This window comes from Cupressus sempervirens, chromosome 11 (assembly GCF_028749045.1).
Source record: "Cupressus sempervirens isolate cs-2001-9-10 chromosome 11, ASM2874904v1, whole genome shotgun sequence".
Classification (NCBI taxonomy): Eukaryota; Viridiplantae; Streptophyta; class Pinopsida; order Cupressales; family Cupressaceae; genus Cupressus; species Cupressus sempervirens.
The window spans coordinates 334,422,700-334,436,117 of record NC_143128.1 but is presented as its reverse complement, the minus strand read 5'-3'; the positions used below and the strand labels follow the sequence as shown (position 1 = coordinate 334,436,117).

The 13,418-nt window shown below is 32.5% G+C and overlaps 1 protein-coding gene across 2 annotated transcripts; it reads right to left on the bottom strand.

Moving 5' to 3' along the window:
- Positions 1–8,240: 8,240 nt before the first annotated feature.
- On the bottom strand, positions 8,241–10,723 carry LOC149529448 (protein PHR1-LIKE 3-like). 2 transcript variants are annotated; one of them, XM_089810619.1, is made up of 6 exons: positions 10,133–10,723; positions 9,949–10,025; positions 9,783–9,843; positions 9,531–9,603; positions 9,346–9,415; positions 8,241–9,114 (listed from the first exon to the last, which is right to left on the bottom strand). In XM_089810619.1, the coding sequence occupies exons 1-6, from the start codon at positions 10,281–10,283 to the stop codon at positions 8,578–8,580; spliced, it is 969 nt and encodes a 322-aa protein (XP_089666745.1). In that variant the 5' UTR covers positions 10,284–10,723; the 3' UTR covers positions 8,241–8,577. The 2 variants fall into 2 exon arrangements, with proteins under 2 accessions (XP_089666745.1, XP_089666744.1); XM_089810618.1 differs by having other exon boundaries at positions 8,339–9,114; positions 9,346–9,418; positions 10,133–10,404.
- Positions 10,724–13,418: the final 2,695 nt, after the last annotated feature.

The following is a 13,418-nucleotide window of genomic DNA, read 5'->3' as shown; positions in this document are numbered from 1 at the left end:
TGGCCAACTTGATTGTATCTCAATAGTGTCTATTATCATTCATATCCTCTTTCACATCAATTGCAAATCATTTTGGAACCATTTCAAATCAACTCAAAATCATATCAAATCAACTTAGAATCACCTCAAATCTATCCATAATCACCTGGAATCAACCAAAATCATCATAAAATGTGTCAAACATTCCAAATCAATCATCATATGTCCAATCCTAGGCATTGTTGTGGCTTTCATTGCCTTGGAAACCTATTAATCTATCAAATCTTATCAATTTGACCTTAGTACTATCATGGCTCTCAATGCTAGGTCAAACTATCATTCATGTCATCTGATCTTTGACATTGTTGAGTTTCTCAATATTAGATCATGGCATTATCAACCATTTAATAACATTGATAGTGTCCTTTGATATTATTGTGATCAACCCTATCAACCAATCTAAATCCTATAGCATTTTACAATGTCAGTTAAATGTTACGTGTCCTTAATTCATGTCATGTGTCCTTGGCATGTTATCAATTTCAATCAAACAATCAATTTGACTATGACTTTGGTCTATTCATCATCATACTAGTCAATCTACATAATCCTCATATTTTCATCAAAGGATATTGTCGCACTTATTTAATCAAATTGGCCAATCATCTATTAACTTTCTATATAGGATTGAATAACCCATAATTTAATCCTATGTCATTTTACTAATTATTCTTCTTAACTAACATTCTCAATTAATTAATTGATTCATCACTCACAAACCATGGAAATTCTTAATTTCCTAAGTCATATTTTCCACCTTTAATTCCACTTTTTTACTAATTTCTATTTGTGTGGAATAATAGATTTTTAATTCAAATATTCCACATGATATTGACATCATCGTGACACATGGGCATGAAACATCATGGATTCTCCATTTACACTTGGCTAAGATATATCATAATCCATATATTCTTATTCCCTTACCCATGACTATATTTGGCTTCCATTGTCATAGATTCTTGGCTTTAAAGGGGTTTGAGGTGTCACATTACGCATCATAGACCCTCTTCCATTTTTAGTCATGTTTGACTTCCAAGCATCATACAATCCTACATTTGGCATCTTGTCATATGCATCATGGATTCTTAAAGGAATCTCTTGCCAAGTCGCATATCCAAGGTAACAAGTCCAATGCTCTCATCTTGCGTGTTGATTATAAATTGAGCATTCTTCCTCTCATTTTCGGTCCCTAAGTCTTAATTCCTTCAAGTCCCTAGGTTCTAAGTCTTTGATCTCTTTTCTCTCTCAAGATTAAATCACTTCTTCTAGTATTCTCATAGCATTATCATTATCATAGGCTTTTGCTTCCAAATTGTGTGCATTATAGGTAATTGGAGCTATATCACATGGAGAAGAAAGAAGGACATGGGAGCTACAAGTGAAAGAGGGAGTTTTAACTTTGTGTTCTTCCTTTTTTAAATTTGGCTTTCATGGTAGACTAGAGGGTATCAATGTATTTTTATTGAGTTTGTGATTTTCTCATAGTATGTTAGATATTAACCCTTTTTCTGGTCCTACAGGAACTAGTGCTAACTTAGCTCACTCGGTTACCAAAGAAACTTTGCAAGTATGCAGTGTTGACCGAGTTCACTTAGTTAACATAGGGAAAATTGTTTCTAAGTTAATGTCTATGAGCAGGGTTGGCTAATGAAGGATTTTCTTGTTTTGGCATATTGAGCACAATTGATTCATATATTGGTTCTAGCCTACTGAGAAGATGAATATTAATTATTCTAAGTTGTATTCTAGCCGACTTGACAATATGAAAGATATAAATATAAGGTCAAGTTGAGGATTAGAAGTGTGTGTAATACATGGAAGATAATTGAAGATGTTAAGAGGAAGCGAATTAGAAGGATAAACAAAATATCCTTGAGAAGTTGAAAAGATACATTTGATCAAGGAGGATCAAGTATACAAGTCAGAATTGAGATCTATGATCAGTAGTTCATTTGCATCCAAATTAAGTCATGTCATTGTTACTCTCTAACCATTGTAGTAGTGATCTAAATCTCTAAACTAAGTTGGCTTAATAGCTATTTGTAAATCCTCTAACAAGGTGACATTTCTATTGAATTGTCCGAAGACCTCTAACAAGGCGACTCCTAATAGGGTGATTAAATCCTCTAATAGGGTCACACCTAATAGCGTTTTTTGTAACCTTTAACAAGGTTTCCTCCTAACATGACTCACTTTAGAAGAGTGAAAACTAGTAACTAGTTGCAATTTGTGGTTTCTCCCAAATTAGATTTCCAAATTGAATCTTGGTGTCAAATGTGTTCATGCTATTTTCTCTTATATGTTTGCCACTAAATTAAAGTAATGGTAATCAAAGATAACACCTTAAGTTTTTCATGTTAAGTATTTGCCGAGCATTTTTAGTGTTTACCGAGTTACAATATTTTTGTGTTTGTTGAGCATCAGTAGAGTTTAGTTTTTTAGAGTTTATTTTGTACTAACATCTAAGGGATCTAGGATTTAATTTTAGTGGTAACTGATTCACCCTCCCCTCTCAGTTAATCCTCTTATATTTCCAAGATAGCCACGCCTATTAAATTGAAAAGAATCCAAAATTTACTATTTCTATTAATAGTTTTTGATTAAAATAAAAAAATAGTGATTTCTATTTAAAAAAAATTAATTTTTAATATTATTCAATGAAAAAAATTAAATAAAAAAATACTTGAGGTTGCCTAAATCCTATACTCGATCTATAATCGTATACATGAAATGGGGGAAATCAAACACCAAAACCAAACAAGAAACAATGAAAAACAATGAGCGCTCGAGCTGGTTTAAATTTGTGGTCACGAGTGTTAGGTACCTAATCTTATATTGGATAACCAATATCAGATCGTGAAAAGGGTTGGTATCACCTTTTTGCTTTGGTATCAGGATGGGTGGAAAAAGGTGAGAGCGGATTTTGAAATGCTTTTAGATGTTTTAAAACTCCACTTTTTTCACATCGCCACTTTTTGGCACACCATGATCCTACACATACCCATATAAGTAAATTTATATTTTCAAGATTATCTAATGAATATAAGAAGATAGTTGAAGATGCCACTAGTTTTCACTTTCACAAATTTAAAAGATACCCTAATGGCAAGAGAGAAAGAGGGGGAGAAAAGGGGAGAGGAAACATTTGAACATCTAAAAGATACATTAAAAATACATCTAAAACATATTAAACATAAATTATATACATTTAAGAATCAAAACATAAATTAAATACATCTAAACATCTAAAATATATAAATTTAATACCTATAAATAGAGATAAAACATAAAATAAATGTACATCTAAATATCAAAAGAACATATATATTAAATACATCTAAACTTAGATAAACAAAAATTCAATTTATATCTAAACATCTAAGGGATCCTTCTAACTTAGTTCCTAGTAAGTATTCTTACTAAGAGGTCCTAGGTGTCTTAAGGGGCCCTTGGCATCTTAAGCAGTCCTAGGATAGCATTTTAACACATAACTATATGGACAAAATTTTAATATACAATTGTCCATTTATGTATAACATTTCAACATTTCAACAAGAAATTTTTGAACATTTAAGTCACACATAACTATATGTATACATGAGGCAAGAGCCTACAATACAATGGTAAATCATTAGCCTCTTATGTGAGAAGTCTTGGGTTCGACTCTACTCGATATTAAATAATAATAATAATTACAATAAACAATGACAATTAACCACAACTTCAACATGTCACTAATAAAAAAAAGGTAGACTCAACTTTGTTCACTGACCCCAAAATTGATTAGCTCTCTAATTACAACGTTCTAACACACTCTAGCTTGTTAACATATGTAATATTTTTATTTTATTTTACATTTTAATTCAAGTTTAACAATATGTGTATTTTTGCATTATACAATTTATGGTATTTCATAAATTAATCATAACATATAAATAAAAATTCATTACTAAACAATGTGTCAAGATACTGCCAACTTATATAAAGTATTGAACAAAAATAATCAAATGTACTACCAAATGGTAGAAATCAAAAGTTAGAATGACTAAATTTATTACCAATTAATGGAAATCGAGAATAAAAATGAGTAACTATTATTTGATGAGAGAGAGAGAGAGAGAGAGTGTGTGTGTGTGAGAGAGAGAGAGAGAGAGAGAGAGAGAGAGAGGGAGGATTTTTTGGGCATTATTAATGTTGTTGGGCACTCTTTCAAACTCATCAAGGGAGAGGGAGAGAGAGGGATGCAATGTTTGTTGTTGCTTTGGTGTTATACGCTTTTAAAATAATTACAACCATAAAATTGTGTTAAGGTATTTTTTTTAAAGAATTCTAATCGTAAATTTTAATACTATATTTGCACTAGAACTTTTATTTAAGAAGTCCTAGTCACAATTTAAATATTAGAAACCATGTTCATGTTCATGTTTTTATTCAAAATACTGCATATGTGTTGAGTCAATTTTTTTGAGCCATCACTCATTTGTGTTATTTGAATTTCAAATAACATGAACATAGTGTAACTTTATAGGGCTCTTTTATGATTGGTTGCTTTTCAATTCACCATCTTGTGCACTTGCTGGAAGGTCAAAATTGATTCTTAAAGATGTACAATTGAAATCAAAGAAATACTAGTTTAGACATCAATCTTCAAACTTAAATATTCCTATTGTACACTTATCATCACATATACAATAATCTAATTAAAAAAAAAAATTCTCATATGTGCAATTTTCATCATTTTAGAAAGATAGATCTAAGGTAGAATATGATGGTCCAGGATAACTAAGCAATTCTCATCATTTTAAGAAGAGGATAAGAAAATAGAATGTGATGAGATGTACTATACAAGAATTAAGGGGAGATTGAGACAAAAAACTTTAAGAGTGGTGTCTAAAGGCTTAGTGGCACGAACAAGAAATTATTGAATAAATGAGCTTAATTTAAATTCAAACTAGAAAGTGTTGAAACCATTTCTATATGTGCAAATTTCAACTAGTGTAATTCAAAGATTAAAGATTTCATCTTACGACAAAAATGAATACAATGAAGGTCAAAACGAACTCTTAAAGACATTTCACTTGTACACTTATCATTATATTTAGAATATCCTTAATTTGGTGGTGAAGTTGAATAATTCAAAATGAGTTCACCAAAGATCAAGATTTTAACAATCATAAGCATAAGGATGGAATTGTCATTGATCTACTACACTTAATCTCCATATAAAAAACATAAACATTTTGATGAATTTTAAAATTGAGAGTGAATAAAAATATGATGAGATAAAGAATACAAGAATTAAGGAAAGTTTAAGAAAGTCACTCTATGAGCATAAATGCCTAGAGGCATGAACTAAGAAATTCTTTGACAATAATTGACTGAAATTTTGTGAAAGTGAGCTGACGAGCTTAAAGCCTGGGCAGCTCGGCCAGAATGACGTCAAGTTAGCCATCGCATGAAAAAGCAGCTTCTTTGTGTATGAATGGTGGGAGATAAAAGGCCAAAATCATCTATAATTCATTCTCTTGGACTGATAAGGAGTGGGGCTTGGCCTCTATGAACTTATCCATCACATACCGTGCAAGATTTTGTAAGGAATTTGGAGCTAAATGTCCACATACACACATACTAGATCCTAAATGTCCATCACATATAATCTCACACTGAGTCAAGGATGCTTTTGGCTTATCACCTCACTTGTTTCAAATTCCAATTTGTGTTGTGGTCTAACTCTTTTAGAGTATCATTGATGGTCCCTCTTTTTCATATTAACGCCTTTCATGGCTCATGTTTATCTGGCCCAACTTTCTATCATGCAGCCATTGATGGGTCCAATTCAGCTTTTTTCATCATTCTCATCTTGGATCATTTGCTTTTCTTATCAATGATGGGTCCAATTTAGCTTGATTCATACCCATGTCTATTGCTTTTCTTGGATCAAATACATGGTTTACAATTAATTTTAATTTTGTTGGGTGACAAATGGCTGACATATTTTGTGAGCTTATTTTGTCAATGTTTTAAATCAAATTATAGATTATCATTAGAAAGAAGAGAGTAAGACAAGAGAAAAGAATAATAAGATTGTTAATTAATTTGACAAATAAAAAGAGAATACTAAAGTCAAGATGACAATGAAAAGGGTAGATAAGGTTGTCTATTGACAAAACAGATAAATGTATTATAAATACTATATTGAAAAAAATTATATTAAAAAAATAGAGTAATCAATTAGTGTATAATTTGTTATTCAGAATTCTCAAAATGTTAAATAAGATCTTGAGCGTGAATTTTCTACAATGAATATATATCAGATAAGATTAAATGAAGTTTTCTAGAGTTCATATAGATCAGATAAGATTATTCCTATATCCAACTATTGCATTCAATAATGATCTTATCTACTCAAAGGAAAGATTACATATCATTCACCTGTAACAACATTAAACATCATAAGATTTTAGATTAATTTGAGTGATAAGATTTTAAGATAATTGTTATCAAAGACTCTTAAGATTGTATGAATTTTATACAATTCAAGTACATTACTTAAAAGTTTAAGATTATTGATTTATATTCTTCACAGTACAAATAAATTAGATAGATTTTAAGATAATTAATACCATTATCCTATAATTAATACTATTATTCTACATAAATTAAATCTAGAATATGTAAATTCACTTTGAAGATTGTATTCCATTCTACCTACATTTCTCTTAAATTACAATTATAATTATCAATTGCTACCCCAGTTTGAATTTCAATGCCAATGTTTTAGCTGGAATGTGTATTTCTGTTAATATAATATAAACTAGCTTTTATCTTCACAACCCTGCCATTCACAATATCAGAGAGGTTAAAAGAAAAGAGGCACTGAATAATTGAACATTTTCTTGTGGTGGCTAGGTTTTTGTTTATTGATATGGATAGATGTCTGTGACTCGGTTGTTCATTGATTTCCACCATACAAGACGTTAGATACGAAGAGAACATCTACTTCGTGAAATGGAGTGGATATCTTCATTGGGAAGGTCAAGCTCAATCCTTTCTTGGGGCAAGCCTTCCATGTCTCAAAGCACAGCTTGTCCTTAAAAACACTGAGGGAAGATTGAATAATCCATAATAGTTCTAATTATTCTTTTTAGTTAAGCTAATAAAAATACTGAATTAATTATAATAATAATTATTAATATATTTAGGTTAAATTAGTTTCAGTTGTGTTTACTTGTTTATAATGATATTTTAGATTATATTTTTAGGATGGTATAGCTTATAAAATTTTCTATTTCATGAGTTCTAACATCTTCATGATAATTAGTAGATGTGATCTAAAATATTAATAAAATCAAATTCATATAATCTAAATAAATAAAATAAAATCTAAATGATATATATTTTTACTATCAAAACTAGTTTATTTAAAAAATATATATGTTTACATTATAAAAATAGAGAATTCAAACAGTAGAATACTTATATATATATATAATTTACATGTTTTATCCTATTTATAAACAATAACTTTATATTTAAATATTGTTCAAAGAAGTGCTTGAAAAATAATTACAGCTGAGCCATAATTTGAAAACCTAAAAACTAAACCCCCAAGTAAATCAGTAGCTCAATAATAAAACATAACAATATCTAGATAAAAAAGTTAAACTTATATCATAGCTAAACTGTAAAAAATAACAGTATTACCCACCTTATAAACTCTTTTCAGTTGGTCTGATTGTATTGAAAACTAACGTGTTTCAGGATTTACCAATGTTTTATCACTGGCATTTTGAATTGAGCTAATTAGATTCTCTAGTCTACGATACAAACCAAAGCTCATCCTTGGCACAAGCTGATAGAAAAGGTCCTAGACACAGCAGGTTATTATGGAGAAATCAAATACGATGATAATAAATGGAATCAGTTTTTTAACAGTTCATAAATGTGAATGCAATAACTGTGTATTTGTTTTAATTCCATAATGATAATATGCAACTGATTGCATATCTATTCAAACCCATTGCTTGTTCTAAGACCATTTGCCTCACCCCAATAGAAAGTTGAGTTCTTGTTTGATCAATTCTGTAAAAGAATTCTATATGCTCATTGAAACATCATCATAGCTGATGACTGTTTAAAGAGAAATGGGTCATAAGCAAAGAAAGAGTAAAAGACCACCCAACAAAACACTTTTGGGGTAAAGAAAAATTATAAACATCACTCAATTTAACCCATTTATACAAGCATTTTCAGAGGTTGCATGTATCCTTACAAAAGGAAGGGTGCAGTTAGTATGTTGGACAAAAACCATCTCAACTTATGTTGCATTAGGGTTGTGGCTTACATAGTACACTTAGCACTAGAAACCTATACAACTGTTATGACTCTGTATGTTCATTGTCAATAGGAGAGAATAGTTATATATATTGCTCCTTTCTATCACACTCTTCAAGCCCACAATATAACTACACCTTTTCTTGTTATCCAGAGTAAAAGTTGAAATGCCACTTTGTGTGAGTCCAAGCAAGGGACATCCTAATGGGGTTTGTCTTGATTCAAATCTTCGGTTTTAGGCCAAACATGCACATCTTTACCTGTTCTTCTACTACTACCAATATCATCTATATAGCAATTCTTTTGCTCCAAATCCATTGCTGGTTGGATTCCAGTAGGATTCATTTTATACCTAAGAAGAGGAAGGCATTTGCTCTCCCTAGAGATTTCTCCATGTTCTTGCAATCTCGAATCATTATCCCAAACTGATGAATCACCCTCAGAATAGAAAGACCTTTGCCTCTTCTGACTTCCAACTTGAAGGTTCTCCTCAAACATCTTCCCAAGATTGTCATTTGATGTGAGTGAGCTGTCTACAGAACAGTCTGCCATTGAATGAAAATTGGCAGTTCCATGACAAGGTGGAGGTGGAGGGGACCTGAAACAACCCACCTTGGATGCAAACTCTTGCCTTGTGTTATCTGTGCTTGTGGAAGCAAGAGTCTGGCATGCCTTTTCCAGAATGGAATGCATGTATTTTCCTTGCGCCTCGATTCGGAGCTGCAAATGTCTCTGGACCTGGACCAAACAATCAAACCCATAAGATTAGACTTGGCATCATATTTGTCGCTGTCCATCTCACATTTTGCAGTCAGCCATCCTTAAACATCACACACTGAAAAACTAAGTCAATACTTATAGCCTAGGAATCAAGCCTAAGCCTTAGTGTCTGATGTGTAAACCGTCTGCCATGGATGCATGCCTATTGATCAGAATATGATTATAATTCTACATGCTTCGAGTGTTCACCTCAAGTTGCTCATGCAGCCTTCTCTGCACTTCCATTTGCATTCTGAGTGCCTCTGTTATTTGGTAGCTCCTGCTAATTTCAGAGATTATAAGCTGTCAGTATGGATTTATTTTCTCTATGCCAAAACTTGATTGCCAGGGCTATTTACACAAACTTGGTGCTCCATGGAATACATCCAACTTACTCATTCATATCTTGACTCATCAATCTTGAAGATGAAGAAGTACTTGCTGCATGCCCTTCTCCAAGCCTACAACCTGTTTAAACACACAAAGTTTGCAAATTATATATGCAACTGAACCAAATTCCTGTTCTGATTAAGCAAAGTGGGATAGGACCCAATCCCTGAACACAAAAATAACATCAAGTCCAAAGACGGAAGAAGAAGGTTTAAACAAGGTTTCACTATGAATACAACTGAAATAAATCCACACACCTCTCTCTCCATCCTTGTGATCATTCAGCTCTTTATGGGGCTGCTTTCCAAGTCTAAATTTCTGAACAGTTACAGAACCAGCTTGCATTAGTGATCAATAGAATAACAAAAGCTTGGTAAAGAACAAAATACAAAATTTTGTTGGTATAATTGGATATGGGCATACCTGAAGGTGACTTTTAAGGTGGTAGAGAGTAAGGCCTTTCACACCCATCACTCTCATGATTGTTTTTGGTGTGGCTTCTGCACAAAAATACCTTCTGTTAGAAATCTAAGCTATGGCAAAAACGGAAAAAGAAACCCAAAAAAAAGAGTATCATATTAGGAGTTAAAGATGAAAGAGCTCTAACTGTCAGGGCCGCCCAATTGAGTAACAGCATCCACAAATCTATCGTGCAACTCCACTGTCCATCTTAGCCTTGGCTTTGGATCAGTTGTAAGAACCAAGGCAGCATCTCCACCAGACACCATGTTCATGTTCTTCTTATTAGCTGTGTACATGCTAATTATGAACAAATCCACTCCCTAGAATTTGTCCTCCATTTATTCATTTCCAGCACCCATAGCTCAATAACTATTTGAAGGATTCCACCATAAACTAAAGCAAAACTCCACAACTCAGCCTTCCAGCCTTTTCTGTAGATTCTTTGCTACATTTCATGGTACAGCCACCCACTTACTTTGATTGATTTGATTCCCTATTCCTACTAATACACAAGATAGCTACTAAATCTACACCAAGGCCTTTTTGATGGAGAAAGAATTATTCCTTTGTGATCCCACAAGCTAAGCCATCAAAAACAAGATTGAAATCAGTTAAAACACTACAGCTAGGAGCCACACAATCTGGTGGGAGTTAAAACACTAGAGTGGTACCGTTTTAACATGAGGTCCCATGGCAAAGAGGACGACTTGGCTTATAGCTTCTACCAAGGTCCACCACATGAAACATTGAAGTTGGGGGTTTTGATGAAAACACAAGATTACCACATAAGAGATGTCCAAATCTCTTGGGAAAGTTAAAGTGGATCTAAAGAAAAGAAAACTACAACTCACAAAAAAGGAATCTAAAACTATTCTCTTTAGCGTTTTGAAGAATAATTATGCCCCCACACCATCAAAGCCTGTAATATCTTTTTTATGGGTGTTCACAATGCTGGCATCACTTCCAACAGAAGAGTCTTGTTTTTTAAAGATTTCTTTGCCAATCGGAATCATTGTCATGTTGGTTTCATGCACCCTGCTTTATCAAATTCCCCTCTTCAAATCCAATTATATATGCACTTTTACGTCATTCTTTTGACTGGACTAGACATCAAAGAGAAAGTAGTTTGTGTGGGGTGTTTCCTTCGTTCCTAAGCAAACCCTCCATTTGTAGGAGATTGCCATAATAAAGATAATTTGCTCTCTGGGATAGTTTTCTTTCAAATCAGCATGAAAGAATATTTGTCTATCACTCAATCAAAGAGAAAAGATATGATAATTGTAGTTTTCGGATTTGCCATAAACAGTGTAAACTGAACAATGTTGGGCTATTCTGTGAATGGAAGTGTGTGCGCAGATGATAAGAATAAAATAAATAAATTGGTGAATATTTTTATATTTATTATTTTTAAATTAGTTAGGAATTGTGTTAATTATTATTAAAACGGTTAATGTGAGGTCACCTATCATAATGCTATTTTTATATGATAGAGTTTTTTCTACACTAAATAACATCAATTTATTTATTCTAAATCAAAAACATTATTTTCATTTGTTAGGAAATTATTTAGCTCTTTAAGCATTGTGTAGATCATAGATGCTGCCTTGACTTGCTTTGTCTAATTCAAAAGTATTCTTAGGTCTAACCCAACTCAACTTTTAATTAGCTTTTATTTACCAGCTTATATACAAAAGAGTTCAAATTATGGGATTATGATGCAAGAACATCTTGGGTTCTTCGTCATCTGCCATTGTCTGGGAGGAATTTATTTTTGGTTTGATGAAGTTCCTTGTTTTAGGTAGTTTTCAAAGATTCTGTGTGCGATCAATTTGTGGAGATTCCTAGTTTATGTGATGAAAAAGGTTTGTTCCTTGGGGTTCATAGATGCTATATCTATGATCGCATCTCTTTAGGTAGTGTGGATTGAGAACTATGACTTGTTCTGGGCTAGCACGTTGGGTTCTTCATTCCCAGTTTAGTCATGTTCACTAGTTTGTCTCGTTGGATTCTTCATGTCACCAATTTTGTTGTGTTCACCACTTGGATTGATGAGAGTTGCGGTGGAGGTTTCTGATCAAGGAATCTAAATGACAGGGATCTCAAGGTGGATCTATGTATGGCTGACTTGGTAGTTCGATCACATCTTGGTAAATTAAATAAGTGCTGTGATTATTTGGAATTAGGACCAACTTGTCTAATACATCTATCTTAGGATGTGTAATATCTTGGATACCTAATATGTATAAACTTGGTTTATAGTCGTAAGAAGAGATGATTAAGGGAAAGAGGGAACCTTGGGTGTTGAGGTATCCTTGTAGAAGTTGTAAAGGAGTTAGGACTTGGTAGATCCAGGATCGGATTTGAGTTGGTTTTCTTTGTGGTGGCCATAATTAGGAAGGCCTTACAACCTGACATATTGGATGACCATTTGATGTAATTGAATCTCCTATTACTAAAACATTGTACTTTCTATTATTTCTTGATGTGTTTTTGCTATGTGACTCATTGATGCAAGGTTTGGACATCTCCTTTAGAGATTCTCCACCCTTGAGCTGCATCAAATTAGAACATGTATAAAATAATATCACATCTAGTTCACTATTCCAGTTAATGATTATTTGAAATTACCTATTATAATTGTCTATGATGCACCAAGAAGCTCAATATTTTTTGTGGTCTAGGAAAAAGGGATGAATGAAAGATAATCATACCTAGCAACCTCCTATAGCTAAATAGCTCACACACCAAGTTACAGCCAACTAATGCATATTTTTATCAAATTAGAATAAAACTATCCTTGGGCAAGGTACAATAGGTTAATGACAACTCTAACTCACTATACATTTAGACAATGTTGTGCATGCCCTACCAACTATGGTTACAATAATAAATCCCAACACTATAATGTTATATCGACATTATAAATAGATGCAATTCAACCCTTTATAGACACTTCCATAAATATATGCATAGACCATTACTTGCAAGCCCCTCTAATGGTTGTATTCTAAATTACCTTTTATAGGGTTTAAACCCTTCCTCAACTTGGTCTTTCTTTCTTCAAATTCTCTTTCTAGACGAGAAAATAATATTTTCTTTCTCCTTTTTCACCACAACAATAAGTTTGTTTTCTCTTTACTCTCTCTATTTGTTCTACATTTATATATATAAGACTCATGGTTGTTCTTTCCCTTGGGACCATTGCCACAACTACTAACCATTTTCCATACTTTCAAGATTGAATACCTTTAGTTATGTATTAAGTGATAGCTACAACATTTTCTTTGATAGATGAGAATTCCAAATAATATACATATGGTTTCTAACATATAGCTTGGATAAAAGAAATACATTACTTACATGATTAAGATTTTTGTCACCTCGTACTAACTATATGATAATAATTGTGACCTAGACATTGTCAAGATGGG

Coding starts and splice junctions, on each gene's coding strand:
- LOC149529448 (XM_089810618.1), bottom strand. CDS start 10,283: ATGTACACAGCTAATAAGAAGAACATGAACATGGTGTCTGGTGGAGAT. Junction 9,419..9,530: donor ATGAGTCAAGATATGAATGA/GTAAGTTGGATG, acceptor CTCTGAAATTAG/CAGGAGCTACCAAATAACAG. Junction 9,115..9,345: donor GGCTGCATGAGCAACTTGAG/GTGAACACTCGA, acceptor TGTTTGGTCCAG/GTCCAGAGACATTTGCAGCT.